We start from the raw sequence: 12811 nt of genomic DNA, 5'->3' as shown, positions 1-12811 counted from the left end.
TCAGAAGAAGCAAGCTGGAGTAGCCATTCTAATATCAAATAAAATCAATTTCCAACTAAAAGTCATCAAAAAAGATAAGGAAGGACACTTCATATTCATCAAAGGAAAAATCCACCAAGATGAACTCTCAATCCTAAATATCTATGCCCCAAATACAAGGGCACCTACATACGTAAAAGAAACCTTACTAAAGCTCAAAACACACCTTGCACCTCACACAATAATAGTAGGAGACCAACACCCCACTCTCATCAATGGACAGATCATGGAAACAGAAATTAAACAGAGACGTAAACAGACTAAGAGAAGTCATGAGCCAAATGGACTTAACAGATATTTATAGAACATTCTACCCTAAAGCAAAAGGATATACCTTCTTCTCAGCTCCTCATGGTACTTTCTCCAAAATTGACCATATAATTGGTCAAAAAACGGGCCTCAACAGGTACAGAAAGATAGAAATAATCCCATGCGTGCTATCGGACCACCACAGCCTAAAACTGGTCTTCAATAACAATAAGGGAAGAATGCCCACATATACGTGAAAATTGAACAATGCTCTACTCAATGATAACCTGGTCAAGGAAGAAATAAAGAAATTAAAGACTTTTTAGAATTTAATGAAAATGAAGGTACAACATACCCAAACTTACGGGACACAATGAAAGCTGTGCTAAGAGGAAAACTCACAGCACTGAGTGCCTGCAGAAAGAAACAGGAAAGAGCATATGTCAGCAGCTTGACAGCACACCTAAAATCTCTAGAACAAAAAGAAGCAAATACACCCAGGAGGAGTAGAAGGCAGGAAATAATCAAACTCAGAGCTGAAATCAACCAAGTAGAAACAAAAAGGACCATAGAAAGAATCAACAGAACCAAAAGTTGGTTCTTTGAGAAAATCAACAAGATAGATAAACCCTTAGCCAGACTAACGAGAGGACACAGAGAATGTATCCAAATTAACAAAATCAGAAATGAAAAGGGAGACATAACTACAGATTCAGAGGAAATTCAAAAAATCATCAGATCTTACTATAAAAACCTTTATTCAACAAAACTTGAAAATCTGCAGGAAATGGACAATTTCCTAGACAGATACCAGGTACTGAAGTTAAATGAGGAACAGATAAACCAGTTAAACAACCCCATGACTCCTAAGGAAATAGAAGCAGTCATTAAAGGTCTCCCAACCAAAAAGAGCCCAGGTCCAGACGGGTTTAGTGCAGAATTCTATCAGACCTTCATAGAAGACCTCGTACCAATATTATCCAAACTATTCCCCAAAATTGAAACAGATGGATCACTACCGAATTCCTTCTATGAAGCCACAATTACTCTTATACCTAAACCACACAAAGACCCAACAAAGAAAGAGAACTTCAGACCAATTTCCCTTATGAATATCGACGCAAAAATACTCAATAAAATTCTGGCAAACCGAATCCAAGAGCACATCAAGACAATCATCCACCATGACCAAGTAGGCTTCATCCCAGGCATGCAGGGATGGTTTAATATACGGAAAACCATCAACGTGATCCATTATATAAACAAACTGAAAGAACAAAACCACATGATCATTTCATTAGATGCTGAGAAAGCATTTGACATAATTCAACACCCCTTCATGATAAAAGTCCTGGAAAGAATAGGAATTCAAGGCCCATACCTAAACATAGTAAAAGCCTATACAGCAAACCAGTTGCTAACATTAAACTAAATGGAGAGAAACTTGAAGCAATCCCACTAAAATCAAGGACTAGACAAGGCTGCCCACTCTCTCCCTACTTATTCAATATAGTTCTTGAAGTTCTAGCCATAGCAATCAGACAACAAAAGGAGGTCAAGGGGATACAGATCGGAAAAGAAGAGGTCAAAATATCACTTTTTGCAGATGATATGATAGCATATTTAAGTGATCCCAAAAGTTCCACCAGAGAACTACTAAAGCTGATAGACAACTTCAGCAAAGTGGCTGGGTATAAAATTAACTCAAATAAATCAGTAGCCTTCCTCTACACAAAAGAGAAACAAGCCGAGAAAGAAATTAGGGAAACGACACCCTTCATAATAGACCCAAAAAATATAAAGTACCTCGGTGGGGTTGGGGATTTAGCTCAGTGGTAGAGCGCTTGCCTGGGAAGCGCAAGGCCCTGGGTTCGGTCCCCAGCTCCGAAAAAAAAAAGAACCAAAAAAAAAAAAAATAAAGTACCTCGGTGTGACTTTAACCAAGCAAGTAAAAGATTTGTACAATAAGAACTTCAAGACTCTGAAGAAAGAAATTGAAGAAGTCCTCAGAAGATGGAAAGATCTCCCATGCTCATGGATTGGCAGGATTAATATAGTAAAAATGGCCATTTTACCAAAAGCGATCTACAGATTCAATGCAATCCCCATCAAAATACCAATCCAATTCTTCAAAGAGTTAGAACAATTTGCAAATTCATCTGGAATAACAAAAAACCCAGGATAGCTAAAATTATCCTCAACAATAAAAGGACTTCAGGGGGAATCACTATCCCTGAACTCAAGCAGTATTACAGAGCAATAGTGATAAAAACTGCATGGTATTGGTACAGAGACAGACAGATAGACCAATGGAATAGAATTGAAGACCCAGAAGTGAACCCACATACCTATGGGCACTTGATTTTTGACAAAGGAGCCAAAACCATCAAATGGAAAAAAGCAAATGGTGCTGGTTCAACTGGAGGTCAACATGTAGAAGAATGCAGATCGATCCATGCTTATCACCCTGTACAAAGCTTAAGTCCAAGTGGATCAAGGACCTCCACATCAAACCAGATACACTCAAACTAATAGAAGAAAAACTAGGGAAGCATCTGGAACACATGGGCACTGGAAAAAATTTCCTGAACAAAACACCAATGGCTCATGCTCTAAGATCAAGAATCGACAAATGGGATCTCATAAAACTGCAAAGCTTCTGTAAGGCAAAGGACACTGTGGTTAGGACAAAACGGCAACCAACAGATTGGGAAAAGATCTTTACCAATCCTACAACTGATAGAGGCCTTATATCCAAAATATACAAAGAACTCAAGAAGTTAGACCGCAGGGAGACAAATATTAAAGGAGACCCTATTAAAAAATGGGGTTCCCTCCGCAGGGAGACCCTATTAAAGATGGGGTTCAGAGCTAAACAAATAATTCACAGCTGAGGAATGCCGAATGGGTAAGAAACACCTAAAGAAATGTTCAACATCTTTAGTCATAAGGGAAATGCAAATCAAAACAACCCTGAGATTTCACCTCACACCAGTGAGAATGGCTAAGATCAAAAACTCAAGTGACAGCAGATGCTGGCGAGGATGCGGAGAAAGAGGAACACTCCTCCATTGTTGGTGGGATTGCGGACTGGTACAACCATTCTGGAAATCAGTCTGGAGGTTCCTCAGAAAATTGGACATTGAACTGCCTGAGGATCCAGCTATACCTCTCTTGGGCATATATCCAAAAGATGCCCCAACATATAAAAAAGACACGTGCTCCACTATGTTCATCGCAGCCTTATTTATAATAGCCAGAAGCTGGAAAGAACCCAGATGCCCTTCAACAGAGGAATGGATACAGAAAATGTGGTACATCTACACAATGGAATATTACTCAGCTATCAAAAACAATGACCTTATGAAATTCGTAGGCAAATGGTCAGAACTGGAAAATATCATCCTGAGTGAGGTAACCCAATCACAGAAAAACACACATGGTATGCACTCATTGATAAGTGGCTATTAGCCCAAATGCTTGAATTACCCTAGATGCCTAGAACAAATGAAACTCAAGACGGATGATCAAAATGTGAATGCTTCACTCCTTCTTTAAAAGGGGAACAAGAATACCCTTGGCAGGGAATAGAGAGGCAAAGATTAAAACAGACACAGAAGGGACACCCATTCAGAACCTGTCCCACATGTGGCCCATGCATATACAGCCATCCAATTAGACAAGATGGATGAAGCAAAGAAGTGCAGGCCATCAGGAGCCGGATGTAGATCGCTCCTGAGAGACACAGCCAGAATACAGCAAACACAGAGGCGTATGCCAGCAGCAAACCACTGAATTGAGAATAGGACTCCCGTTGAAGGAATCAGAGAAAGAACTGGAAGAGCTTGAAGGGGCTCGAGACCCCATATGTACAACAATGCCAAGCAACCAGAGCTTCCAGGGACTAAGCCACTACCTAAAGACTATACATGGACTGACCCTGGACTCTGACCTCATAGGTAGCAATGAATATCCTAGTAAGAGCACCAGAGGAAAGGGAAGTCCTGGGTCCTGCTAAGACTGAACCCCCAGTGAACTAGATTGTTGGGGGGAGGGCGGCAATGGGGGGAGGATGGGGAGGGGAACAGCCATAAAGAAGGGGAGGTGGGAGGGGGATGTTTGCCCGGAAACCGGGAAAGGGAATAACACTCGAAATGTATATAAGAAATACTCAAGTTAATAAAAAAAAAAAAAACAATACTTTTTTCCTGTTTTCACAGTATTTTCTCTGCTATCTAAAAAGATAGCAAAAATCCCCTGTCTTTGGATTTGAACAGTTTGTCTATGCTGTACTTATTAATAATTTTGTGTTACCCTACCTAGGTCTGCCCACCTCATTGTACTTAACATCATGACTGACACAAGTTTGAGGGCTATGGTATTTCTTGAGTGTTTCTGTCCCACTCTGTCTTGCCGCCTTCTTATGGCCTTTCTCTTCCCCACTGTCTACCTGTGTCTCTCTTCTAAATCTCCTCCTGTTTGTGGGTCATTTTGATTTTCTGTCTGTTGTCTTTACTTTGCTCCTAAGCCATTTCAGACAGCTTTATTTACTTACTTACTTATTTAGGCAGACTCTCACTATGCATCCCAGGCAGCCTTGACCATGAGATCCTCCTGTCTCAGTCTCCCAAGTACTGGAATTACACCGCACTGGCTAGCTAGTCAATTTTTAAAATTAATTTTATGTGTAGATGTTTGCCTGCATGTAAGTATGTACACCAAGTGTATCTGCATGTTTTTATGTGTATCACATGCATTCCTGGTGCAGCAGAGACCGGGAGAGGAGATTGAATTTTCTGGAACTGGAGTCGCATATGGCTGTGAGCCACCATGTGGTTGCTGGGAATTGAACTCAGGACCTCTGGAAGAGCAGCCAGTGCCCTTAACCGCTGAGCCACCTCTCCAGCCCACATCTAGTTGGTTTTTAATCCACTTGAACTTTGCAACTGGAGTCTCTGACTTGTTCCAATGTTTTCTATAGATTATTGTCTATGTACCACATGTTAAATCTTGGTATATATTGGTAAGATCTGCTATCATTCCTCCTTATTTTTGTTCCTTTGTGTCTTTTTGTTTTAGGTGAATGTCACATTGTATGTGGTCAGGTTGGATTGTGGCTTTTAGTTTCCCCGGACTTTGTTTTAATTGAGTTTGATTTTTACATTAGTGAGGATCGAACCCAGGGACTCATGCATCCAGGCAAACACTCTGACACGAGTCCTAGGCTTTTTTTTTTTTTTTTCTTTTCTTTTTTTTGGAGCTGGGGATTGAACCCAGGGCCTTGAGCTTGCTAGGCAAGCACTCTACCACTGAGTTAAATCCCAACCCCCTAGGCTTTTTTTTTTTTTTTTTATGGCTTTGGATCCTTTGTGTTTAAAAAGAAGTCTGTGTGTCAGTTTAAATAATGCCATCACCCTCTAGCCCCAGCCTTGCTGTGCGACTTACCCACCTCCCCTCTAGCTTGTGTGTCTTCTTTTTTTTTTTTTTTTTGGAGCTGGGGACCGAACCCAGGACCTTGCGCTTGCTAGGCAAGCGCTCTACCACTGAGCCAAATCCCCAACCCCTAGCTTGTGTGTCTTGTTGGGGCCTCTTGCTCTTGTTTGGCCCTGGAAATTTAGAAATTAGCCTACTTTTAACTTAATTAGTGCTTCAGAGTAAGAGGGAAATGAACCAGTTTTTCTGAGGTTTTTTTGGTTTGTTTGTTTGTTTGTTTTGCCAGCCAGGAAAATACAATGAATGAGTCACTGCCTCTCTGTTCTGTTCCCCCAGTTCACAGCAGTAAGCTGGGCTTTAGTGTCAGTTACTATTGTCTCTTCTTTAGCATCTTTACTAAGTGCCTCCATGTTTCCTTTCCTTATAGGGAAGTATGCCAACTATGTTAGAGCAGTCACTCAGACACCGGCTTTATGATGATGGCTCTCTCATACCATGTCTCCTTCATGTCTAAGGATTTCATTCATTCATTCATTTTACTTTTGTTTGTTTGATGGTTGTTTTGGAGTCAGGGTTTCTGTGTATCCCTGGCTGTCCTGGAACTCGCTCTGTAGACCAAGCTGACCTCAGACTCACCGAGACCTGCCTGCCTCTGCCTCTGAAGTGCTAGCCACCTCTACTGGACTCATTTTTATTGTCTTATTGGATATTAATATATTTCTTTACTATTTAAAGACGTGCATGTATCCAAATCTTTACAATAACAATAGATACAGAACAGCTCTGTACAGATGGGGTAGTCACAGGAAATGTGTGTGTACACTTCCTCATTTCTTAGTATACTGCAGAATAAAAAATCCTTCTAGATTAATAGACTAAGACATGTTTACCAGTAGATATTGATTAAATAGCATTATTTCCACCCATATCTATAGAATAACAATTTTATCATCTTTGCTTCGCAACCAAAATGTAGTAATATTGATCTTTTCTCTCTTTCTCTAGTTGTAATTATAAAATAAACCAAGATCATATAAAGCAAGCATTATGCTTATATTTAATATCATTTTGGTTTATCAATAAAATACTGACACACTAGCTAGATATTTATTATGTTTATTAAAATACAATATAGTCTTTAATCTATCAGAAAGTTTTTAAAAGAAGCCTCATTTTAGTCTGTTTCAGTTACTCCATGGATTCCTTTGAGCACCTCAGACCAGAAGACAGCCAGTCAGTAGTGAGCAGAATGCAGAAGAAATACTGGAAAACTAAGCAGGTCTTTATCAAAGCGACAGGGAAAAAGGAGGATGAGCACGTGGTTGCATCTGATGCAGAACTGGATGCTAAACTTGAGGTAAATGTGAAGACCGTGTGTGTGTGTTGCACGGAACTGGGTAATATCTGGGACTCCGAGCAGGGATTGTAGCAAACTTTAACACCAAGAAGTTTGGGATGTCTTAGGGTTTCTGTGGCTGTGATGAAACCCTATGACCAAAAGCAAGCTGGGGAGGAAAGGGTTTGCTTGGCTTACACTTCCACTTTTGTAGTCTTCCTCCTTCTCCTCTTCCTCTTCCTCTTCTCTTTGTCCTCCTCCTCTTTCTCTTCTCTCTTTCTTTCTTCCTTTCTTTCTTTCTTTCTTTTTTTTTTGAGACAGGGTCTCACTGTGTAGCCCTGTCTGGCCTGAACTCCCTCTGGAGACCAGGCTAGCTTTGAACTGATATGTAAAAACATAAAAATTGTACACACTAATGGAATAGAGGTCTGGAGAGGTGGCTCAGCAGTTAAAAGCCCTGTCTGCTTTTCCAGGGGACCAAGGTACTATTCCCAGTTCTCACATGGCAGCTCACAACTATTTGTAACTGCAGTCTCGGGATCAGACACTGTCTTCTGGCCTCCATTGGCCCAAGGCATGCCCATGGTGTAGAGACACACCTACAGGCAAAACATAAAAATAAGGATAAGTAAACCGTTTTTTAGAAATGGCGTACTATGAAACCTTCAACATATGTATAATCTTTAATATATATTATACATAATGTTTAGGTTAAACACATCTCAAACTTTTGTCATTTCTTTAGGGTAAAATCTTTCAGAATCCTTGCCGCTTTTTAAATGTTACAATATATTGTGGTCATCCTGTCTCAAAACAGAACAAAACAAAAAATTATTATAACCTTCCGTGTACTGCTTTATATGTGGTATGTATGACCACAATGTAGGTAGTTTTGAACTCATAGCTCCTGGCTCCAACTCCTTTACTAGTACCACACCAGCCTAGTACATTATTTTTAATTAATTAATTACTTTGATTTTTCAAGACAGGGTTTTTCTGTGTAGCCCTGGCTGTCCTGGGATTCACCCTGTAAACCAGGCTGGCCTCCAACTCAGAATCCACCTGCCTCTGCCTCCCAGGTGCTGAAACTAAAGGTGTGAGCCACCACTGCTTGGGTCCAGAACATATATTTTGGTGGTGGGGGTGGCAGGTGGTTTCTTTGTCTCTGTCCAGAGACATGTAGCCCTGGCTGTCCTAACAGAAATCTTCCTGTCTCCGCTTCCTGAGTGCTGGGATTAAAGGTGTGTGCCACCACACCCAGTCAATACGTTATTTTTATAGTAAGCTTATTGGGCTGTTTTGATTTGACTAATATTAGTAAAGCTATGTTCAGCATCAGCTGTTTCTAAGGGCACTCTCTTGTCTTTGTGTCACTAGCACTATTTGATGTAGTTTATAATGGACATAACTTGGCAGTGTTCAGATAACTTGGGAACTGAGGGGAGAACAGGTGCTGTAGTAGTCTCCACACATTCATACTTTTTCTCCAGCATTCACAGGAAATTTAAATACGCTTTCTCTATCGGTGATATAACAGCCTAAAGTACACCCCAGTCAGGGAAAGCAAACATAGTGTCTAAACCATACATCACAGTCATGTAAAATGGATAGAAGTCATGTAATGTAACAGATACTTTTATGCTAATTTCAACTTTTGAAGTGCTAAAAGTTGTATTTGTTTATTGTTCTTTAAAGTGTCCTAATAAAATTTATTTTTCAAGGTTTTTCACTCCATCCAGGAGACATGCAATGAACTCGTGAAGGCAGTTGAGAAATACCAGCTAAGACTCAATGGTATGACCTCCTAGATATCTGATCATCCCCATTTCAAATAAGTACTGACATGCGTTTTAAAACTGAATCACTTAATGAGAAGGTAGTGGTCTATCAAACCATTTCATATGATTTTATTGTAAACTATGAACACTTATAGTGACCTGTTCCCAAAATCCCCAGTGTCTGTCTTTCCCTTCTGTGGCTCATTAAATCATGTGACGTTTACTTTCTACTCTGGTAAGTCTTGAGATTGTCTTCCACCACTCAAAGCCTTTTTTTTTTTTTTTTTTTTTTGGTTCTTTTTTTCGGAGCTGGGGACTGAACCCAGGGCCTTGCACTTCCTAGGTAAGCGCTCTACCACTGTGCTAAATCCCCAGCCCCTCAAAGCCTTTTTTGACCCTGCAGACTCTACAATCAGTACCTCATTCCTTTCCTCTCTCTCAGAAACAGTCAACAAGATTGTCTGTGTGTCCTGTAGGGACTTTATTTTTTTTTCTCTTGAGACAGTCTCACTGTGTAGCTGAGCTGGCTTTGAGTCTCCTGCCTCCACACTCCTGATGCTGGATTACAGACTATAGCTTCACCTCAGCACAGCTTCTTCCACTCCTCTGAGGATCTTTGGTAAAAGTCACAAGAAGGAAAGTCCAGAGATCAATTCTCATCCTCAGCTGATGAGTTCCTCCTCCCCGCCTGCCTCAGACACTGCTTCTGTCACGGCTTCTGTCTGCCTTCCCTGCTTTGCTTTTCCTCTTCAGCTTTCTCCTTCTCAACATATTGCCATTGGCGGGTTCTTCTCTGACTCTGACCTAGCCTTTGGATTTCTTTCTCCACCTCGATGATAGTAGAATATCTCTATCTATCTATCTATCTATCTATCTATCTATCTATCTATCTATCTATTATCTATATCTATATCTATCTACATCTATATCTTATCTATATCATCTATATATCTACATCTACATCTATATCTATATCTTATCTATATCTGTATCATCTCTATCTCTATCTATATCTACATCTATATCTTATCTATATCATCTATATCTATCTATATCTATATCTATCTATATCTATATCATCTCTATCTCTATCTCTATCTTATCTATATCTACATCTATATCTTATCATCTATATCTATATCTATCTATATCTTATCTATCTATATCTATCTATATCTATATCTATCTATATCTATATCTATCTATATCTTATCTATATCTATATCTATATATCTATATCTATCTCTATCTCTATATATCTTCTTGCAGGAGCCAATTCTTTCTTTCCATCATGTGGATTCTGGGGAGTGGCTTACTGGATGTGACTGCCTCTTCGATCTCATCCTAAAATCCTTTCATTAAACTGTTTTAATTTCTTCACAACAAGCATTTGCATCATGTGCTTCCTCACATCCCTTAGGCTTTTGAAGTTTCCCTTAGGTTAATGAGGCTTTCCCTTGACCCCCATGTCTAAATTTAAACTCCTTCTCCATTAAGCCTCCCCTGTGCTCTCATAATGCTCAACATTCAATGTATTTTTCTATTGCTTTTTTGCACCAGAATTTGTTTTTCTTTTTAACATTTTATTACTTATTAGTTATCTTTTTCTTGGGACTAGGGCATGCACATGCCAGTACATAATTGTGAAAGTCAGAGGAAAACTTGAGGGAGCCAATTCTTTCTTTCCATCACGTGGACTGGGGGTGGGTGTGGGGATGGAACTCAGATCAGGTATGGGGGCAAGTGCTGTTATCCACTGACCCATTGTTCTTGATCTCATAATGCAAGAATTGTTTTTGTTTACTTGTTCCTAAGCCTTAAAAACAGTACCTAGCATGTATTCAGTAAGCATTTGTTCATTGATAAATTACCTCCTTGTCTGTGTGGTGGTGCCTCTCCCCTGTAACCCCAGCAGTCAGGAGGCTTAAGGAAGGAGGATCACTCTGAGTGGGAGGCTAGTGTGGACCACGGAGTTACTGCCAGATCAGTCTGGGTTACAGTTAAACCCTGACTCAAAAAAAAAAAAAAAAAAGCTGTCTGTCTTCTGAAGCTTACAATTTATAATCAAAGCTCACATTGAAGAACTTCAATATGGCATCATTAGGCAAGGGTATGTGTGTGTGTGTGTGTGTGTGTATGTGTCTGTGTGTGTGTGTGAATATGTGATATATACTATGACATAGTTGAGCTTTTTGCAACAAAATAAAAGGTGATACAGAAAGCATACAATTGAGTCAGTACAGAGCTATAACCCAGAGCTGCAGGTGGAATTAACTTGGGCTATAGTAATTGACAGAGGGAACCCTGTGGAGAGGGTAGTGGGTAGGTGGTTTATGGAGGGTGGAAGATGAGGAAAAGAGAGATTCGGAGGCCAGGGAATGAGGTTAAAGAAAGAAAACAGCATGCATCCATACAAGAGTTTGTAACTAAGACTAAGAAGAGTAAAGAGCAAAGGAAACTTGGGGCCAGATGACTAAGGTTCAAAACCACCAAGCTGTAAACGGCTGCCATGAACACTGGACCGTCATAGTCTGTTGAAATGGAAATGTCTAGAAAGAGTGGCAAGCTTGTGTGTCTTTAATTTTGCCATGAAATCACTAGATCTCTGGGCACCCTTGTGGCATTTCAGAATAAGGAAGGGATCATATATGCGGGTTTCGGTGCATATATGAAAGCTCTTTAGGATGTACATAAATATGTGGTGTCTAGAGACTCCACAGGTCTAACAGGTCTGTGGCTAGTACTGTCAGATAAATGCAGTGGGTAGTCAATGCCGTGAACTTTGTAATGGAGATTGGATGTGGAGCTGTATGAGTTCACCATTTGCTGTCACAGAATAGCATTATCCATCTTTATGGAATCAGTTGCCCAGGGGTGAGGCTGTCAGTGTGGGGTATCTGTTCATGCAGGCCAGCAGGTCCTATCACAAAAGCAGCACAGGTTGGACCTCACCTGCCCTTTCAACATCAATAAAGGTGAGACTGTGTTCCCTGATTTAACAACGTGGTCCGTGTTCCCAGAGAACCCTAAATCCACACGCAGAAAGGAAGACTTTTCCTAAGATTAAAGTTATGAGGCAAAGAAAATGCTTATCTCTCAACTAAAGTAACATGACTCCTGACTGAAAATGAAGAGGTGACTGCCCCTGGGTATAGTTGAGAAGGTTTTTATTACAACTATGAGGGAAAGCACAGACAGAAGCATCGAGAAGAGTCCTGAGGGAAGAGGAGTGAGGGCAAAGGGTGAAGAAGAGAAGAACCAAGATAGCAGGTATCGAAAAAGGCTAAGAGGAAAAGACGCTGGAGGAAGGGGACTAAAGCCCACCTCCTGGTTTAGAGAGCTTTAGGGCGGGGGTAGGTGTGAGGAGGGAGGGTGCTGGGAGAGCTGGAGGTGTGCTGGGAGGTGTGCTGGGAGAGCTGGCCAGCACCTGCTTTGGTTAATAGGCACCTCACCCATTTGTTCTGACCCTGATTAACGTGTTCCATGTTCCCAGAGAACCCTAAATCCACATACAGAAATGAAGACTTTTCCTAAGATTAAAGTTATGAGGCAAAGAAAATGCATATCTCTCAACTAAAGTAACATGACTCCTGACTGAAAATGAAGACTACGCTGCCAATGGGGTATTGTTGCTGCTGTTGTGGACCCAGAAGGCTGGAATGTTGGTCAAAGGACTGAAGGGAGACAGGAGTGCAGGCTGGAGATGTCAGTTTTGCCTGCCACCCAGGTTCTGCTGACCACCTGAGAGTACAGAAGTGTAGACCTCTTTGGAGCAATCTGGGATGCAGGTTCTGAAAGCCGCTGAGGCTGGTGCATTGCAGGCATGGGAGACTGGAAATCTGCTGGGATAGATATAGACTAGGGACAGAAGGTAAAGTTAGGACAGCGGTAGGAGCTGCCTGGGCGGGCCTATGCCAAAGTGTTCTCCCTGAGAAATCAAGCCATGAGGCAAACCTAAAATAGAGAAGGTTTATTG

At 40.8% G+C, this 12811-nt stretch overlaps 1 protein-coding gene across 23 annotated transcripts in view; it reads left to right on the top strand.

Moving 5' to 3' along the window:
• Ica1l (islet cell autoantigen 1-like) overlaps positions 1-12811 on the top strand; it is a 57931-nt gene that overhangs the window by 13273 nt on the left and 31847 nt on the right. For 18 of the 23 annotated variants that reach the window (XM_017596464.3, XM_063267211.1, XM_063267207.1 and 15 more), the window contains exons 2-3: positions 6900-7078; positions 8779-8851. In XM_017596464.3, coding sequence (XP_017451953.1) covers positions 6917-7078; positions 8779-8851 — 235 coding nt within the window. In that variant the 5' untranslated portion in view covers positions 6900-6916. Of the gene's footprint in view, positions 1-6899; positions 7079-8778; positions 8852-12811 lie in introns of those variants that run through there. The other 5 variants (XM_063267208.1, XM_063267204.1, XM_008767111.3 and 2 more) reach the window with 2 other exon arrangements.

This window comes from Rattus norvegicus, chromosome 9 (genome assembly GCF_036323735.1).
Source record: "Rattus norvegicus strain BN/NHsdMcwi chromosome 9, GRCr8, whole genome shotgun sequence".
NCBI lineage: Eukaryota > Metazoa > Chordata > Mammalia > Rodentia > Muridae > Rattus > Rattus norvegicus.
The sequence above is the reverse complement of the archived record's forward strand: the minus strand, read 5'-3'. Positions and strand labels throughout refer to the sequence as shown.